Source organism: Lynx rufus, unplaced genomic scaffold (genome assembly GCF_022079265.1).
Source record: "Lynx rufus isolate CCGP_SWC_20201006 ecotype Redwood Valley unplaced genomic scaffold, mLynRuf1.p SCAF_3, whole genome shotgun sequence".
NCBI classification, from domain to species: Eukaryota; Metazoa; Chordata; class Mammalia; order Carnivora; family Felidae; genus Lynx; species Lynx rufus.
The window spans coordinates 157,881,957-157,901,727 of record NW_025814845.1 but is presented as its reverse complement, the minus strand read 5'-3'; the positions used below and the strand labels follow the sequence as shown (position 1 = coordinate 157,901,727).

The following is a 19,771-nucleotide window of genomic DNA, read 5'->3' as shown; positions in this document are numbered from 1 at the left end:
TCAGAGAACTGGGAGTTCTCCACAGGACCAAACCTGCTTACTTTTTACATATGCCATTTCTGTAGAAGCTGTATTCTTAATACTGTTTGCTGCATTCTAATATTGTTCCCCTTTCCCTCTCTGTGCCAGGCAGTCTGTAATCTTATAGTGGTACCCACTTTATAGTTGTATGCTTCCTAGGCCTGTTTTTCCAAATGATTGAAAATGTTATTTCTGAGCACTTACCCACAGTAGGCACAGTGCTAACCCCTTCACATGCGTTATTTCATTTCCTCCACTCACCCCATTTTATAGATGAGGAAACTGAGGCTCAGAGAGGTTAAAGAATTTAAGGCCATACACCTAAAAAATGGTAGAGCAGGGATCTAAATCATGGCAGTCTAACGCCAGTAACTACATTCTTAACTTACCTGTTCAATTGTAAGTTCATAGTATTTGCGTAGCAGTAGCAGCTCTCAAACCAATAAAAAAAGTTTGGGAGCATCATTAAAAAAAAAAACAAAACTCAGAAAGCCTGGGCTAGGGTTGCCAAGTTTGGCAAATAAAAATATAGGATATCCAGTTAAGTGTGCATTTCATATAAATAATATTTTTTTAGTGTGTCTCATGCAGTGTTTGAGACATCCTTACACTAAAAATTATTAGTTGTTCATGTGAAATTCAGACTGAACGGAGCACCCTGTATTTTGTTTGGCAGCCTTAGGCTGGGCGGCTTTCCGGAGTAGAGACTGTGACTTTCTCACTAAAATGATATCAAAATGAGTTTTGGCTCAACTCAAGGTATCTCTGCCCTTTGGGGAAGTGCAGCCGCTATGGATTCTTTAAAATCAGCAACCTCTACAGCACCTACCCAGAATCATGCCAAGTTTACAGATTAGTTGTTTACTGTTTCTACATTGATGATGGGGGTATTCATCTGAATATATTTATGTATACATATATTTTTTAAAGTTTACTTTTGAGAGAGAGAAAGCACGTACAAGTGAGGGGGTGGGGGGAGGGAGGGAGGGAGAGAGAGAAAGAGAGAGAGAGAGAGAGAGAGAGAGAGAGAGAGAGAGAGAGAGAATATGAATCCTAAGCAGGCTCCATGCTCAGCAGAGCCAGAAGGGCCTTGATCCCATCATGAATCTGGGGTCATGACCTGAGCCAAAATCAAGACTCAGATTCTCAACCTATTGAGCCACCCAGGTGCCCCACTAGTTTTATTTCTTTATATTACCTATCCTAACATGAGCTATTGCTGAATTTCACTTTAACAAAGAAGTAAATACAGGGGCACCTGGGTGGCTCAGTCAGTTAAGCGTCTGACTTCAGCTCAGGTCATGATCTCACTGTGGGTTTGAGCCCCACGTCGGGCTCTGTGCTGACAGCTCAGAGCCTGGAGCCTGCCTCGGATTCTGTGTCTCCCTCTCTTCTTCCCCTCCTCTGCTTGTGCTCTGTCTCTCTCAAAAATGAATAAACGTTAAAAAAAAAGTAAAAAGTAAATACAAAGACTTGTTTTATTTAGCAAGACTGAAAATAAAACTCAGATATAAATTCACACCTTTAGTGTTGTCTAAAACAATTCCTCCAGCTATCAACCTAAGGCAATTAATCCAGCATATAATTTATAGAGTTATTAATATAACAAGAATCATTTCTCATTTACAAAGGGGGTCATTAAACTGTTGGGGCTCTTTCAAAGTAGAGTTTGTTTGACTATTCAATTACCAGCTTACACAGAAATGGAAATACAAACACAAACTGATTGGCTATTAACTCTTTTCTAAGGAAGCAATAGAAACCGTGGCTAGAATCCTACTGAGCACTAAAGTAGAGGTTAAGTTCATGGACACAGAGCAGCCACTAGCCAAGATACAGGTTTATTTTCAACTGAGGGAGGTTTATCTTCAATCAAACTTAGAGAAGTCAGTAAATACGGTGATCTTACTTTCACTACTTACTCTCTGTAAATGGCAAAGTTATCAATGCTGAAAGATACACATACCCATAGAAATTACAACAGATCATGTATAAAACAACTTTTTTTGGATCAATATAGTGCTACAATTGTCAATTTTTTTCCTCCTTCAACTTAATATGACCACAGTTACCTTCAGATTTATGTTATTTTAGTCTTATAAAAATTATTAACAAACTTTGGCTTCCTTGCAAATATTCTGTCCTTATATTAAAAAAGTGATTAAAAACAGTACCGAATATGAACCACTTCTGTAAAGTTTAGTGAGAAACATTCAGCCAAGGTGACTTTTCCTTGGAAAATCCTACAAAAACTGAATTTTATAAACAGTTACTTATTTTGATAGAAGTTCCATTTATAAATAGCAGCCATGACTTTGCTGCCTACAAAATTGTAGGCTGTCACATTTTACATGTTTAGAACTCAAATGTTTTAAGATCGGATTTTCTAGTGAGTGTTAAAGAAACAAAGTCGCACAGACAGACTGGTTAGTCCCATGCTGAGGAAACCGCTGACCTCCATGATTTCACCATTTAGGCAGGTTATAGATAACCGTTGAATTTGAGCCGAGGGCTACTGCAACATTTATACTTTGTGGTTAAAGAGGAAGCAACATTAGCAGTGAGGGGGGCAGGTGCAGCAGACTTTACTGAGGCTCTGTTGTGGTTAAAGTGTACCTAGTGCAAGGGACAAACTATCACAGAATGTTGGTATTAGGGAGACTTTCAAGTTAAGAACCTGAGCAAACGTACTGTTCAGAGGCTGAGACATCCTTGCCTTGGGTTCTGTTAAGGTAGCGTTTTCTGAGGCCGAGGCGGCAAGTCTCAGGGTAGGGGGAGCTGACAAATATGAAAACTGGGGATGCTGGATGTCATGTGTCCTGTTGCTCCTAACAAGGGATCAATGGCACCGAAATGGAGGAGGGTGAGTATATCTTAATGACGGTTACCCTGTTGGCCTCGGGAGACTGACTGTCTTCTGCAAGCGCCTGTGAGCACATGAAAACCCATCATTCCCACAAACATGTGGTTGCTTGCACAAAGTGTGACCAGGACCAGTGGTTTGAAAATTCTAAGTCCCAGAGATAAGAACAGAGAAGGGCAGCATTTCAGAGGAGTTCACATTTTGTTTCTACCTAAGCAGGCTGATTGTTCCCAGGACCCTAGACAAGCCTGGTGCTACTTGGGAGCAAGCTGGCCCGAATTTTGGGGCCGTTCGATAAACCAGGTCTGGGCATGGGATCAAAAATGAAGTGGGGATCCGTGCCAGAAAGTATCATTCATAGTATCGCTGAGGGGGTACAGTGGTAGTTTCTTTGGTGGCAGGGGGAGGGGGGGGAGGCTAATAACAAGGCTGAATCCTCAACCAGAGCTTGTCATGGAGAATACCAACGTGTTTGCAAGTTAACTCGAGACAACCTAACAATCTGGTGCACGACTCGTGCGCTACATAAGCTGAACGCCACCCCACCCCCCGTTTCAGGATAGAAGGAAACCTTTCTTTCATGTTTGTTCTCCTCCATCCCAAATCTCCCAGAGTGACTCAAATTTTTCCTACTTAGAAATGGAAAAACAAAAACAAAACTAAAACCAAACTCAAACATTTGAACAGATTTTGATGCAGCCCTTCCAACCAAGGGGCCGGGGCAGGGCCTCGGGCATGTACCCCCATCGCTGTCTCTGGAGATTTAGCATTCAGTCTGACCCCTGTGTGGCTGTCAGTGCCCTAGATTTAAAAACACGTGCTACTTAGAGAATGGGCTCCCTTTTTATCGCTGCATCAGACTAATGCCAGCACAAGCTAGAAGCATTATGACTAGGAGATCTTCCAGGGGACCGTCCTCCTCCCCCACAGGAGCTCTTCAAGGTAGAATCCCCACAATAGAAAAGACACTTGATCTCAAGGAACATACGCAGTCTGCCAAGCAGGTGCCACGGTGGCTGAGAGAGATGACGACCCCACGTCAGCAGCTATTAAGACACTTGGGTTGTTTGTTCCTGTCTTCCTGATGCCGAGTGGAATCAATGAACAGACGTGAGAGGAAAAAACCAAATCACAGAACACGTGAAAAGTTTTAAAAAGAAGCGTGTGGTGGTGCCCAAAGCCTGACTCTGGAATGTAGTTGGAAGCCACCGCTCTTTGAGCCCTGGGGCAAGGAGGGCAGTGGACAGAAAGGTCTGCAGAGCCGACAGCTCAGGTTCTTCCTTAAGAGGACTCCAGAAAAGCGTGCCAACGTGACTCACAGACGCCCCGAGAGAAATGCCAGCAAAGCCCAACATCCCCTGCAGCTGTCCCCCCGCAGCTCTGCTGGCAAACTCAAAAGCACACATTTGCTCAGTTGCTGGGCCTCACCCCCAGGCGTCTCCCACCTTGGAGGCAGGGGCGAGAAAACTGGACCCCGTTTTCCCAAATAAGGGAAATCAGATCACCTGGAGGCAACACCCTACGTTTCTCCCACTCTGTAATGACTGAGTCCCTCCTTAAATCTGCTTCAAAGGGCTAAAATTAGTGTCTAGAGGGCAAAGGTCAAAGCCATGGTTTCCCAGTCTTAACAGAAGTCATCTGACCCACTTACCTGAATAAAACCCCAAATCATCAACCCCTTCCCGTCCTTCCCAGGGAGGGGATCTATTTAAATCCATTTCTTCTTTTTTTTCACCACCGAATGTGGGAGAGAGTCAAGGCAGGTAATGTGGGAGGGAGGAGCATCCTGGTTCATCATTCAAAAATAAAGATCTCTTTTAAGTGTCATTTGAGGTCGTATACAAAAATTTCAATTCTCCTCAGGGTCTGCTTCCAAGGGGTCATCATCGAAACTCAGCTTGTCAGCTAGCCCCTCAAACTGCTTGCCCAGACCGCCTGCGGAGTCCATGAACATGTTCGGGATGTCTTTGCCAAAGTAAATCTTGCTGTTGGAAGCAATGGCTTTGTACTTCATCAGCTGCAAATACTCAGGGGTCAGCTTCAGCTGTAAGAAAAAAGGAAAGGCGGCTATGTGGAGGCAGATTCGAGAAAACTCTGGGTGGCACCCTTCACTTTTCACAAGGAGAGGGTCTTTGTCGAAGAAATGTGCCTTCCCTACCCCTTCCTGGTCGCACTGTTCTGTTAGTAACGGGTACTGATTTCCAAGGTCAGAGCTGCAAGGGAGTTTTAGGGAGTTTCTGGGTTTAGCACGACAACTGAGCTTCTATTGAGGCACGGCTAAGGAACAGGGGAGCACCAGGCCCACACAGCACGGCAGCCAGCACGTCTGGCTAGGAGGGGCTTTGGTGGCAGTGGCCATCCAACATCACAAACCCTCAAACCACATCAGCCCAAAGCCAAATATACCCTCTCGTCACCAGGTGCATTGGGCTTTACCTTGTTTGCTTCAGCGATTTTCATAGCGGTGTAGCACTCGGCATCAGCCTTTGCCTTCTCCCGGGCCAGAAAGGCAGCATCTGAGGGCAAGAACGCAGTGAACTGCAGTGTAGACGTTACCAGAACCCTGGGCCCTGTGACGTTCCCCTGGTTGCCTCTGTGACCTTGGGAGACTGCTCTTTTCTCTCTGTGGTTTGGTTTCCTGTTCCGTGAAATGGTGGAAAGAGGCATTTTTTCCTACTTCACAAGTTGTTGTGAAAATCAACCATGGGTGAAAAATGCTTTGAAGGCATCTCCGGGTAGTGGGGACCAACTCTGAGCACGTCTGTTGCCATGCCCAGCGACACTTACAAAGGCAGTCTCAGGAAAAGTGCTGCCAAGGGACACTTCCTGTGTCCACAGGCTGAGTCCTTGTCGCTCCGCGTCTGGGAAGACGGGTGGGGTGCCACTTCACCCCTCTTGTGCTGCACAGCAAGAGCGCGAGGAGCCCAAAGAAGGCTCTAAAGACAGCCAGAAGTGGCTCCCCCTAAACCTGGATGCCACGAACATGAAACAGCTCGGTCCCTCTCCACCTTCATTTCTCTTTTATTTCCACTGACCATTTCAAAAAGATTCTAGTTAACACTGGTTAAGCTGGCACAACTCCCAACAAGAGAAGTCCATGCCATGGTCCAGACTAACACCTGTTTGGATGAAGACCTACTTAAACTTCCACCATGCAAGCAAAACACTTCCTTAATCTGCTGAGACCAGCTTTCTGTCAAGCTGATGCAAAACTTTTGATGCTTGCTCCCTTGCCTTGGGAATGCAGCCAGCCTCGTGTAATATCTGTAGCAAAAAGCCTGGAAGAAAGGTCAGCCTGTGGGTGGGTTCTTACTGCACACCCCCAGCACGGCCCCGGGCGGAAAGAGCGTGCAGTCTGGCAGGGGCGCTGGCTGCATGGGGCCCACTCAAGTGGTCTTAGCACCTGATGACATGTTTTTATAAGAAATAAAAATGCGTTGTTTTGCAGAGAGCTCCCTAACAAGGAACTGCTGGCCTGTAAAATCCCAGCTGGCTCCTCACTGGGCCCCTGCAAAGCCTGAGAGCCCCATGGTGAGTACAAGTTGACATGGCATTTCGAAGCTGGGCCTCGAGGTCCTATTTTTGTCCTAGAATTTGCTTGATATAAGGCACCACGTGAAGGAAAGGGCAGGCGGTGGGGATGAGCTGAGGGCTTAGGGGCAGGGAACTGAAGGTGAATAATATTCAGAAAAGCCAGTCAAGAAAACACTTTTCTCCGGCTCCAGTGTTGTTGGTACCGAAAAGGTGTCTTTTTCAGACCTGCCTCAGTATCTACCATAGGGATACTGAGAACAGACTTAGAAGCCACAGCTGTGGGGGGTAGGCACGGCACAAGGAGGGGCTGTTCTGGCCTAGCCTCTGAGTTCACTGCCACTGAGACCCTTGCCAGACAGCAGGGATTTACACAATTTCCCTTTTTCTTACTCCTCACCCGAGAGCACCTAACAGCACTACATGGACATTTGTTGAATGAATGAACGCTCTCTGAAGTGGAAAACATATGCCAGCCTGGCCCAAATCTCCCCCAAACTTGAGTCAGAGCACAGAGGAATCAGGACATCTTAGAACAAAGGTTAAAGAGCCAAGGAAAGGGCTCTCCCGACCCCACCCCCACTCAGCCACACAGTGGGGCGTGAGGAAAACTCAGGCACTCATTTCGGCTTTGCTCACCTTCAATTTCCGAAATCTTTTTCTCAGTCTCCTTCTCCATCACCTTCTGCCCATAGGTGATTTCTGCCACCTGAGCCACTTTTTCTGCCTCTGTAGTGACGATGTTGAGAAAAGGCTTAGAGCACTATGGATATCTCACAGGCTAGACTAAATCCCACCCTTCCTGTGATCAGAGTCCCTGATGCGGGGATGCGGATGTGTTCAGAGGGAGGGCCCCAGAGGGTGACCACGGCGGGCACGTGTGGACTGCACCCGTGAGTGCAGTACCCCGACATCGGCACCAGACAGTCAGCCGGGAGACCTGGGCCCTCCCATGAAAGCGAGGAATGAGTCCCAACCTCTCTCCTAAGTCACAAGGGTGTTTCTCCCAAAAGAGTATTTTAAGGAATACGGTAGTGTCTAAAAAGGTTCTTCCTGCCACTTGACTCTGGGAAGCAGTCAGTAGTCGTTGATGATCTAGTGCAGAGGTTAGGAGCGGGTTCTGGCCAGGGTCTCTGCGGGTGAACCCCATTTCCACCACTTACTTGCCATATGACACTGGGCACGTTAGTCCCTTTGTGCTTGTGAGGAGACGAGTCACATGTAAGTGCTTAGAAAAGTGCACGGCTCATGGTAGGTGCTTGAGAAGTATTAGCTACTCCTATTATCGATTAAGAATTAACTAGGAAGGGATCCTTTCATTTCAGAGATAGGGGGAGACTCAAAGCTCACCGGCCCTGCCCACCATCTGACAATTTCAGCGTCACTTCTGGGAGTACAAGTGCCGCTCCTGTGCGCGGCCAGGGTTTGCAGGACCATGTGACCTAACCGCGCCCGAGGCTTCCTCGCCATCTGCCTGCCTTCCCCAGCCCTTCCGCCCTGAGAGGGGATCCCAGAACCACATCCAGACCGATCAGGGCCTTCTTGCGCTCTGTCTCAGCTTCCTTCTCCACCACCTTCTGTTTCTGGGCTGCAATGAGCAGCTTTGTCTTCTCGCTTTCCCTGAAGGGAAGAACAGTGTGCAGCCGTGAGGCGGCTGCGGAAAACGCTTCCGAGGAACTTCACTGTCCCCTGGAGGAACCAAACTTATGCTGAGGAGAGGCAAACCTGGCTTTCTCACTCTCGCCTGGAAGGCTGTTCCCTGTCCCAAGTAAGAGCAGATCTGTTGCAGGCAGTAACGCGGCTCTCTTTCTCCTCCCAAATAACTCATTTGTGAGAAGTAAAGCATAATTTATTTAGGTAAAATGCACCTGCCTGCCCACTGAACCGCCTCTCCCTCCCATCTTCTTTGGCACGAGCCATGAAGCACAAACAATGCCCCCTGGCCCTTTTCAAAGCATCGCTGCTTGAAAGGGCTTCTCCGGAGCCCAGGTGACTGTTGTGACACACCCGCCCCATCTTACGGTGCAGCGGGCTGTGCCGAATACTCAAGGAGGGGAAGAAACGCGTGGCACGGCTTCGGTTAACTCTGGGATGGGATGAGGTGAGGGGTGTGGGACAGAGTGGGGGGTACAGGTTGGGCAGAGGGAATACTCACATCAACTCGTAGTTTCTGCGGATCGCCTCGGGTATATTGGGCTTTGTCACCCGCACAGCCTGGGGAAGGATAAAAATAGCACCTGATGGGAAGGTGAGGGTGGTGAGGGACCCGAGCAGCAGCCACTAGCCCTTGATCTGCTTGCATGAGAAGGACATCCCTTGAAAGAGCAGGGGATACACCTTTACCAGGGGGCGTCCCACAGTGGCCATGCTTACTTGGATGACGAGCCCGGGGGCCATGGAGGTCAGGTCCTGTTGCAAAGCCAGCTTGAGATTTTCATCAATCTGATCTGGAATCAAGAAAGACCGAAAACGTTGTTGTTACGTTTTTTAGGCAGGGTGGAGGAAAGTGTGAGGGCAGAGTACAAACCAACACGCCAGCTCAAGAATGCACCTGACAGGCCAAAGGTCTTCCCAAGGCAGAGCCCAGACATCTAAAGATACCCTGCACGTCTTTCTTGTTTTTAAAAAATTTTTAATGTTTATTTATTTTTGAGAGAGAGAGACAGAGCACGAGCGGGGGAGGGGCAGAGAGAGAGGGAGACACAGGATCCCAAGCAGGATCCAGGCTCTGAGCTGTCAGCACAGAGCCAGACATGGAACTTGAACTCATGAACCAGAAGATCGTGACCTGAGCTGAAGTCAGATGCTTAAATGACTAAGCCACCCAGGCGTCCCCCGCCACCCATCTTTCAAAGTGACATCCCTGTGCGGCCCCTCTACATAAGCTAGATGGGAGAGTGTCCTTTTCCTGTGGCCTCCAGATAAAATCACCGAGGCTGTTGAAAATATCAACCTTGCCCAAAAGGAAACTGAGCTTTCAAAAGAACAAGTACAAACAACAATTCTAGCACATTTCTTGAGTCAGGCAGCAGCCTTCCCCTAGACAACAGCAGCGAAACAGAGGGCGGGCCCCCATTTTCAAGAGGAAGGAAGGTGGAGTGGCTGTGTTAGGTATTTCGAAGGGAGCCAAGCACATTAAATCTGGTAATTTTAGAAGTTTCTACCAGAAAAACAGACTCTGACGTCAAGGAAAGCCCCAGGGAAGACTATTTCCATTAAGAACTCCCATCAAATAACACAAGGGGAAAATGAAAATTTACGGTTCTGGAAATGAGCCTAAGTCCTCTGATGTGTCGTTTGCTTTGGCCCTGATTGCTCTGTCAGAATTCACATGGGAGTCGTTTCATAGGGAAGTTTAGGAAGAGCTCTAACTGGTTGCCCCTTCTGGCTGTGACCATGCGGGGCCACAGCTGCCCTCTCTGGCCTGGGGCTTCTCTTCCTACCCCCCCCCCCCCCGCCGACCACCCCCCAAGGTCTTCTATAAGACCCTGCAAGGCCCTGAGAAGACTTCATGAAACCTCGAAATCTGGCTGGGACATCGGAACTGAATCACCTCTCTTATTACTGTCAGCTGTCACCTGCTTGAAGTAGCCGTTCTTGGTCACCTGTGCCCAAAGAGGAGCCACTGAGGAACAGCAAATGCCTTTAACAGATGCCCAAATGGAGGCCCATGGAGGTTCAGTGATGTGCTCAAGCGAGTTAGCAGTCAAACTAATAAACCTGTTTGGTCACTATGCTTTAATTTTTAGGTCTAAAATGGCACTTTCTTCAACTGTCATATCGGTCAGCAAGGAATTTTAACATTTCTATGGGCTGGATATGCTCTCATGAGCCTGTCAGCGTGAGGGAGAAATGCCCCAAAGGTAGCACCTCAGACCTGATATGTGTTTAACAATTTGACAGATGGAGATAAACATCACGTTTCATATTTTCTATTTTAGGTAGATCAACCAAATTTGAGATGTTCTGTGCCCTCCCTAGGTTAATAATAACATTGTCATTTATTAATGGACACCTGTGGTCCTGGGCTAGTAACTTTCTAGGACAATCTGGAAGAAATATTTTGCAAGGTGGTTTATTATCAAAGCAATACCAATAAGTTGTTTACACGTTATAGTTCTGCAGATAAATGCTGATTAGGTTACATTACACAAAGAGGTTGAATCAGGTCAACTTCTGAGCAAGTACCAGGTAATGTTTTTATAAAGTGGGCAGACTGGGGTGCCTGGGTGGCTCAGTCGGTTAAGGGTCCGACTTCGGCTCAGGTCATGATCTCATGGTTTGTGAGTTCAAGCCCTGCACTGGGCTCTGTGCGGACAGCTCAGAGCCTGGAGCCTGCTTCAGATTCTGTCTCTGTCTCTCTGCCCCTCCCCTACTCGCTCTCTGTCTCTCTCTCAAATATAAAAAATAAAACATAAAAAAATTTATAAAGTGGGCAGAGAGGACGCAGCAGGGTAAGCAGTGATGAGAATTAGGCCGCGAAGCTGAGTCGGGGCTGTGAGTCCTGAGAGGACAGAACCAGGAGAAAACCTCCGTGCCTAACGAGTGGGATTTGAGACATGAATTTCTCCTTTACAGACGCAAATAGATTCTAAGCAAGACAGTGATCTCCCAAGACTTAATTTTTTTAATCAATTGATTAATTTTTTGAGAAAGAGAGAGAGTATGAGCAAGGGAGAGGGGCAGAGGGAGACAGAGAGAATCTTAAGAATCTAAGCATGGATCCTGACGTGGGACTCGACTCTACAACCTTGGGATCATGAGCTGAGCCAAAATCAAAAGTCAGATGCTCAAGCGACTGAGCCACCCAGGCACCCCAAGACTTAACTCTAAAAAGAAAAACATTTCAAAGCAAATGTATTTTCTGAGCTTCTCTGTAAAAGAAGCTTCACTAAGCTACTAAATTTATCTCTGTGACAGTAAGTTTTCTTTCTTTCTTTTTACTTTATCTTGAAGATTTTATTTTTAAGTAATCTCTACCCCCAATGTGGGGCCCGAACCCATGACCCTGAGATCAAGAGTCACGTGCTCCACTGACTTAGCCAGCCAGGCGCCTTGACAGTAAGAAGTTTTCTAATGCAAAATGATGTCACATTTTCATTTTCTCTTCATGGAAATTAGACTCTTTTGCTTTTTGTTGTTTCAAATGCTTTAAAATGTTCATTTAATGGCACAAGTTCTAAAACAGTGGCTGTAGAGAAAAGTAATGATATTTTATAAAATGCTAATCAGTTTGAGGTAAAAAAAAGAAAAAAATAAGGCAAACTTACTGCATTTTTTGTAAAAGCATGCTGAATCCAAACCCTCTAAAGGGAATTTAGATTCACTTCCTACTGCAGAAAAATCGAAAGTGACTCTGACGATTTCCCAAATCTGGAACACCGTGTGCAGGGGGCTCTGATCACGGTCTCCGGCAGCACCAGGCGCTCCTCCCCTGTCTACTCTGAAATGTCCTCACGCACCGTCCTTTTTCAGAAGATTCCTGGGAAAAGTCACTGTCTAGTCCTCATATCAAGACTAGCTGTACCATCGTTTACTTTCGGCACCGGCTACTAGAACACTTCCGGCAGCAAGCTGAACCAGAACGCTTCTTGCGAAAGAGCTTTAAGGATTACTGAACTGTTTCCCTCCCTTGCTGCTAAAGTCACACTATGTTTACTTTGGTGGCTAAAGAGGACAAAAGGGATCCACTTAAGTACGTGGATTCTTTTAAGGATTTTCCTATTCATCCCTACAGGTATAGGGTTAAAAAGACCCACCACCACAAAGCTCTGGGAACTTTAAGTAGCTATGGTCCTTGTCCCCCTTCCAGAATTAAATGCGACTTCTGCCGTCCTCCTCGCCTTTCCTGGCTTCCCTGCATTCGGCGTGGTGTGGTGGGAAGCAAGGTGAAGCGAGAGTTCTAGCTTCAGCCCTGCCGTTTATCTCTTTGGGCCTCACTCAGTACCCTTATCTGAAAATGAGGCTGCTGGGTTGGATACTCTCTCAGGTGCTTGAGAACTGACCCTGTCTTATTACAGAAGGGTATTTTAGGGACAGCAGGTGTTTTAGGGACTGCCATTCCAGCCCTGATGTGGACCAGGAGGCCTCCAGTCCACTGTCATCTGTGTGCCCAAACTTCACCTGCCTTCTTGACCTTCTGCTGCTATCGGCACAGACCAGTTCCTGAGCACTGGGCTTGCACTTCCTGTCCCCCCGTACCCATCCTGCCCTACGGTGGCTCGGAAGTCGGTGGTGGGGGGAACAGCTGCCAAGGCATGCCATGGCCAGAAGAGGCTTCCTTACCAAAGAGCTCGATGTAGACCTCCTGAAGTGTATGCACGCTGCAGAACTGGTTCAGTTCGTGGTGGATCTTGTTGAAGATGAGGGCCTTGTCGTAGTCAGCAGTGTAGTTCTTCACTATGTCATACACTGGGAGGGAGGGTGGGATTGCAAGGTAAGAAAAGGCAGCCCCCCCCCCCCCCCCCGCCACTGCCTGAGGTGCTGCAGCAGACTCTGGTGGGGGGGGGGCACGGGGGGACATGCTGGGCAAAGTAAGCCGGTGGAGAAGGGAAACTGGGAAAACGTACCTGCGTTTGGGACCAAGAAGTTCACCACTTCAATTCTGTCAAAGTAGATCATTACACCACCACTGTTGGAGGAAGAAGGGACAGAGAAGTCACCAGTAGGCTCTGGAACATAGTGCAGTCCCAGGGCGATGGCGTAAGAAGTGTGACTCAGCAGGAAAGAGTTCTCGGGAGGTCAGAAGGCAGGAGGGATCTCCAAGTAGGAATCTTCCAAGTTTGGAGCAAGAACACAGTCTCCCAAGAAACCACACCTCCTAAAAATATCTCCAGACGGAGAAAAATGAAACTTTTGGGGGTACCAGTAAGAAAAAGAATAGTCTGTATCTTTTGAATCTACCATGCCTTTTGACGGAAGCAATCAATTGCAGGGAAAAGTCAAGGTGTTCTCAGAACTTAAAGGTCACAGTGGGATTTTCCGGTCACCATTTCTCATGGTCTCCACCCTCACTTTGGTTCAGCCCTTCCCTTTCCCTGCAAATATTCGTTTTTATAAACAATTTTGGGTATACAGGAACGGCGAAAAGAATAGTACAACTAACGGCCATACACGAACACTAAACTTAACAACTGTTAACATTTTACCTTATTGATTGATCTTTTTTATGCTGAACATTTCAACGTTGCAGTCATGATACTCTTCACCCCTTCATACTTTAGTAAGCAACACTCACCTAGGAGTAATGACATTCTCCTATGTAGTCCTAACTCCATCCCCAAACCTAAGAAAATTAGCAAGAATTCCTTAACAGCCTCTGATACCTAGTCCTTATTCCAATTTCCTCACTCGATCCTGCTGCGGACTGAAGTGTGTGCCCTCCAAAAAGCCTTAAGTGTAAACTCCAAAACCCCCAGGTGACTGTATTGAGAGATGGCCTTTCAGGTGGTAATTAAGGTTATGAGGGCTTAGGGGTGGGGCGCTCACCCAATTAGAGTGGTAAACGAAAAAAGGCAGCCACCAAACATCTTTCTCCCTGCATGTACAGAGGAAAGGCCGTGTGAGCACACAGCAAAGCCACCACATGCAAACGAGGAAGAGAGGCTTCACCAGTTTCCACCCAGTCTGTGGCGCTGTGTTATAGCAGCCCGAGTTGACGAATCCAGGCCTTCTCTATCTTTCATAGCTGGTATTTTTGAACCAGGTTCTAATCAAGGCTCACCATCCATCACATTTATGTCTTTTAAGTCTCCTTTTCAACCCAAAGCTCCTCCTTGTGATGAGATCAGGCCCATTATCCCGTGAGATGTCCTAATTCTGGATTTGCTCCCATGTTTCCTTGTGGTGGTGTTTGTCACCCTGTCCAGTTTAGATCTCCTTCTTCTTTCCAAGCGGACCACTAGAGCAGTGTTCTGTTTGGATCACCAGACCCTGAGGTCTCCCCCTACCTTTTTATTTATTTTTTATTATTTTTTTAAATGTTTATTTATTTTTGACACAGGGAGAGTGCAAGCGGAAGAGGAGCTGAGAGAGAGGGAGACACAGAATCCAAAGCAGGCTCCAGGCACTGGGGCTTGAACTCACGAACTGTGAGATCATGACCTGAGCCGAAGCCGGATGCTTAACCGACTGAGCCACCGAGGCGCCCCTCCCCCTACCTTTAAAACATTCTCCATAGCTGGTTATGCAAAACCTATCTTCTTGTATCGGGTCATTTGCCTGCTGAAGGCCTTTAGTGGATCTTCACTTGCAACAGAAAAAGTCCAAACTTATCACAGCATTCCAGGCTCTCCCAAACCTGTCTACCTCCCATGATTTTCCCCGATGCACTGCACCGCCTAGTCAAATTGGAGCCTAGGGAGCTAGGAGGTGGGGAACTTGGTAAAACTACCAAGAAGGAATGCATCCCTTTTCGCTATCTCTTGCTGCAGTCAGCCAGACAGCCCTTCTGTTGCTGCAGGTGTAACTGCTTTACTCCGGGGCCCTTACCTAGTCCCGCAAGGCACGTTCTTCACCTCATCTGTCTGCAGTGTGGTCTAGAAATGGAGGAGACATAAAATGCTGTAAAATGGGCAGTGACAAGTAAAGTAACTTCATTTTAGAATCGCAAATGGCCTGGTCCTTGAAGTTATCTGGGAGGAGCTTTGCTCTTGTTAAACATGAATGTTTCACCTAATCCTCCTTACTTATAGGGTGTGACACCCAAACAAAGGTACCTACCCCCCCCTTCACTGTAAGTGAATCACCATACAGATGAGCTTAGTAATGACTTAGTAAAAAAGACCCTGCATTAGGAGTCCTAAGACCTGTGTTTATCTCTGTCTCTTCCTTTACCAGTCTTGAAACAGCGGATTCTTTATTTGGCTCAGCCCATTCTCAGCCTTATTGTAAGACTCGTGAGGTCATGTGCACAAATGCACTCTAGAAACCATCGAGCAGAGGAAATAGCAGAAGTGATGTACAGGGAGAATGCTGAGGAGGTATCCTGGGATATTTTCCTGGGTTAGTTTTAAAGTCATTCTCTAAATCTTATTCCTCTTAGCTGGACATACTTCAAAGATGGCTAGTCTAACTTAGCCAGGCTTTTAGATCTGTCATAACGAATCCTACTTCTACTTAGATGTCATTTCCCTTCACTGAGTCCAACTCCCCCCCCCTCCACCAAATTATGTTCACATCTATGAATTTCAAATAAGAACCAGCAAATTTACCATGTTTTATTTCTATTTATCTTGGTAGCCTGTGATTTAAAACACACAGACACACGCACCCTACTTTTCCTTCTATACATTCAGAACATATTCTTCTTTGGTTTTACCTTGAAGTGAAGAAATAATTCCCAGCTGGGGCTGCTGGGCCAAGGCAATGACTCCATCCAGCTATTTCAACAACCAAATAAAGCTCTAGAGTACATGGTTCATGGAGCCTCATTCTCCATTAGATATATATACATACACATATACATATACGTACACATACACATGCATATATGCATACGTGTATATAAACATGTGCATATATACATACACATGTACGTATGTATGTATACACATATATATGTGTGTGTGCGTGTTTGTGTGTGTGTGTGTGTGTGTGTGTGTGTGTGTATGAGATTCCTTGGAAAGGCATTATACTGACCTAATGGTAAGTGATTACAATCACGTGTTTGTCAACACCCCAAATCTGCAGTGGTCCAAACACCCCATAAGCCAAGTATACCTGCACAGACTTATATGATGTGATGAAAGGGAGCATGAGATGGAAACCAGGGCCACTGGTGGAAGTCAGTAGGGCACCGCCTCTGCAGAGGAAGAAGAGAGAGGCAGTTTAGCAAGAGGTATCTATTACATCAATATTATTTGCACCGGCCCCATAAACGTTTCATATAGAGTGCCATGTGCCTCAGCCATGTCCACAGACCCCTTCCTCTCAACTCGACCCTAATATTCTAGGAAGTCTGATGGTAAAACATAAAACCATTATTTATGCTTTTGTGGCAAGAAAAATAGGCACATGGGCCAAGTGGAATAAAGACGGCAGAATCCCTGGCAATACTTAACGTAAGAGGAACTCTGACTTTGTCATATCCGTTGAGCTTGTGGCAATCCAGGAGGGCAGTTAAGTCCATTAACACATTTATCAATTAACTGCACTGATGCTGGATCCCAGTGACATGAACAATCAAAAGAATAATTTTAAGAAATGCTTTAAAAATCATTTACAAACAAGGGGTGCCTGGGTGGCTCTGTCGGTTAAGCATCCGACTTTGGCTCAGGTCATGATGTCACGGTTCATGAGTTTGAGCCCCGTGTCAGGCTCTGTGCTGACAGCTCAGAGCCTGGAGCCTGCTTTGGATTCTATGTCTCCCTCTCTCTCTGCCCCTGCCCCACATACCCCCCACCACACTCTGTCTCTATCTCTCAAAAATAAAAATGTTAAAAAAAATTTTTAAAAATCATTTACAAATATTTTTCAGGCGGTAGCATTACTTTATAACCAAGTTGTATGTAAAGGGTAACAAAGTTAAAAGCCTTTTTTGGGGGACACATAAGCAGAAGGTGGGGAGAAATAAAGGGGAGAGTGGATCCCAACGAGACTTTTAGAACTTGCTATCAGCAATCCAGGAATAGGCATCTTGAGCATATATGAGAAGGAGCTCATAAAGACTTAAAGCAAAAAACCTGGTCATGGAGGTTACTGAAAGGAAAGCAACCCAAGATTTGTAAGTGCTTCTTTGCTTTATATTATGAAGGAAAAAAATACATTATTATATTTTTTAAAAAGAGCAATAAAACAGCTACCCAATGGAGCTTTCTTGTAAGAACCACTATCCTAGCGCTTGCCTGAACGGTTATGTATCAATCTGCAGGATTTCTCATTTTGCCTGAAACGTTAATTTTAAAGAGTGGGTACAAACTGGCAGATCAGGCTAGCTCAAGTTGCCATCAAGAACTGGTGCTCGTCGGAGGTAACCTTGTGGCACCAAGATGCCGGGAGGGGGATATGAGAAAACGAGGTTTCAGAGATAACCTGCAAGCACTGGTTTCCTGTGGATTTTAACTCTAAACCTCTATACACATTTATCATTCACCGTCCACAACATCAACTTGAGACTACTAAGTTTCATATTTACATTTATGTATGTATATAAGCGTGTGTGTATATGCCCCCCTCCCCTGGTCACTGACACAACAGCTCAGTCTAAAAGATTCCTCTATTCAATGTACACAGATATTCAACAGAATCTGCTAGACAGTGAGTAGGAAAGAAAGTCATTTAACAGGAAGTTGCAAGCTTCTCCCTGTCCCTTCCTTACCTGTAATACACCCCAATATGTCCCTCTTCTATCTTGTGCACAGCTGAGAAAAGAGACGCACAAAAGAAACTGGAAGCCACAGCCACAACTGCTCCCAGCTGAGCCATCAGTGAGCCTTTATCCTAGGGAAAAAGATGCAAGAAAATGTGTGTGGTCCGACATGCAGGAGAAAAGCTATGACAAGCAGAGAGAGCACCTTACTAAGCTGGGCTCCCTGCAAGTGGCTCCTATCCAGCCTGCTGTAGTATGAACACAAGGCTAGATCTACAACTCTCTTCATCCCTGTTCTCAGGCAACATTCCCACTCCTTCCTTAGCTGTGGAATTATATTCCCCACCTCGCTGGAGAGGCAGTGGCTCCAGATACAGCCGGGCCCCAAGAGAGAACCAGTGCCAATTGGGCAGCGTTCAGAACACAGCCTTCTCTTCCTGTGAACACGAATGTGCTGTCACGGGAGCCACTCACGCTAGTAAAAGGGAAGAGAGGCAGCTGCAGTATGTTGCCCAAATTACAGAGGATGTCAAATGACAGGCAGTTGTGGCTATGTAATTCTGGTCAGAGCCTCCCAGTCCTAATTGCCTGCCATTTCAAAAGAAACCATTATTTAGTCCTTCCAGATGCTGGAGCGACAGACACAGCATGTGAGCAGAATTCCAGGATGGGATTCTCTGGCTTTTCGTCCACCTTCCCAGTTATTCCTCTGGATCTAAACGGGGGAGGGCTCTACACTCCCTCCCATACACTTGACTGGCACTTTGCACCCGACAGGTCCCCAAGCCCCACGGTTAGAGAAGAAAGAGGGTTCCCAAGGGTGGGAAGATGGGCTCCTGGGTCCAATTGGGTCCAGGCACCAGGATGAGAAACAGCTGGCATCTAGAGACTCATTTTCTGAACACCGAAGGATCTGGAAAAACGATGGTAACTGACAGCAAAGTTCACAGGCGTGCCCGGGCCCACCCGTGCAGGGCGTGGATTCTGCCTCCCAGGACTAACATAGCTAGGGCTCAGACATCTGCAAGGCGCTTATTTTACCGTAGCGGACTCCAGCTACCGATCTGCAGCTGTGTCCTTTCTGCAGATGCCCTCCTCCCCGCTCCCAAATCGCGCCCCTTCCCTGCCCTCTTCCGAGAGAGGGTCGCGCGTCCCAAGCGCCCTGGGGTTCAGGGGGAAGGGACGAAACAGAAAGGGGTTGCTTTCTAGCTCCTGAGGGAGAGAGGCTGCTGGGGTTCGAGCCCGGGAGAACGGCTGATCAGCTCGGGCCGGGAGCCGCAAAAAGGCCCAGTGCGCACACTAAGGGGCGGGGGCCGCGTACCAGGCTGTCCCTCCAGGCACTCCGTACTCGTCCGAACGCCCGTGCAACCGTAGAAACCGCCACGCCCCTCCACACGCTACTTCCTTCCGGGTCCGTCGCCTCGATGACGCCTTTAGTTCACGCGAGAAGACTCCCGCCTTCTTAGCTCGTCAGCCCCGCCCCCGCGCTCCCCGAGTTCGGTGCCCGCGCGTGGGCGCCAGGGGGCGCCCTCGGCTTGGTCCGGCCAGTTGGGACCTCTGGTTAGGGTTTCCAGGGCGGGGAAGGTGCGGAGCGCCTGGAGAGTGACGCGCGGGAGGACGCTAGTAGCGGCGGGTGCTGAGTGACTGAGCGTGTAGCTTTCCGAGGTTTTGACTTTGGAATTTGCCCTGGATTCCCCCCCGCCCCCCCTCCCCCCCAGCCCTGCCATTAGGTCAAGTGTATTCTTCGGGGCAGGTACCAGCGAGTTGCAGCCATTCTAGCTCTCTGCTCGCGCTTTCCTGTAGCACCGGTGAATGAAACACGTCTTTTAACGCGTGGATTAGCACCTTTACGTCTTTCATCAACAAACAGTCCCTATTTTGAATTGCTTTCCTAGGAGCCTTGGCCTTTGAGGTCCCCACAGCACCATACAGTAGACAAAAAAGGAGTTATCCCAGTTTTAGTAAATAGGATCCTGAGCTCAGTGTGGTGCGGGGGTAAAGGTGGATGAAAGCCTCCCTTGCGCTCCGTCAACTTCGGGAGCTTAACT

General features: G+C 47.3%; 1 protein-coding gene across 3 annotated transcripts; it reads right to left on the bottom strand.

Moving 5' to 3' along the window:
• Positions 1 to 1,481: 1,481 nt before the first annotated feature.
• Positions 1,482 to 19,111, bottom strand: ERLIN2 (ER lipid raft associated 2). Of its 3 annotated transcripts, XR_006964301.1 has the most exons (13): positions 19,045 to 19,111; positions 17,733 to 17,854; positions 16,136 to 16,217; positions 14,906 to 14,952; positions 12,985 to 13,046; positions 12,701 to 12,826; positions 8,789 to 8,862; positions 8,571 to 8,629; positions 7,944 to 8,035; positions 7,055 to 7,144; positions 5,321 to 5,400; positions 4,536 to 4,928; positions 1,482 to 3,965 (listed from the first exon to the last, which is right to left on the bottom strand). XR_006964301.1 is itself a non-coding variant. In XM_047091145.1 (12 exons), exons 2-12 carry the CDS (start codon positions 17,837 to 17,839, stop codon positions 4,734 to 4,736), a joined length of 1,014 nt encoding a protein of 337 aa, XP_046947101.1. In that variant the 5' UTR covers positions 17,840 to 17,854; positions 19,045 to 19,111; the 3' UTR covers positions 1,482 to 4,733. The 3 variants fall into 3 exon arrangements, 2 of the variants coding, with proteins under 2 accessions (XP_046947101.1, XP_046947102.1); XM_047091145.1 differs by having other exon boundaries at positions 1,482 to 4,928; XM_047091146.1 differs by lacking the exon at positions 19,045 to 19,111 and adding an exon at positions 18,765 to 18,958 and having other exon boundaries at positions 1,482 to 4,928.
• Between the last annotated feature and the right edge of the window lie 660 nt (positions 19,112 to 19,771).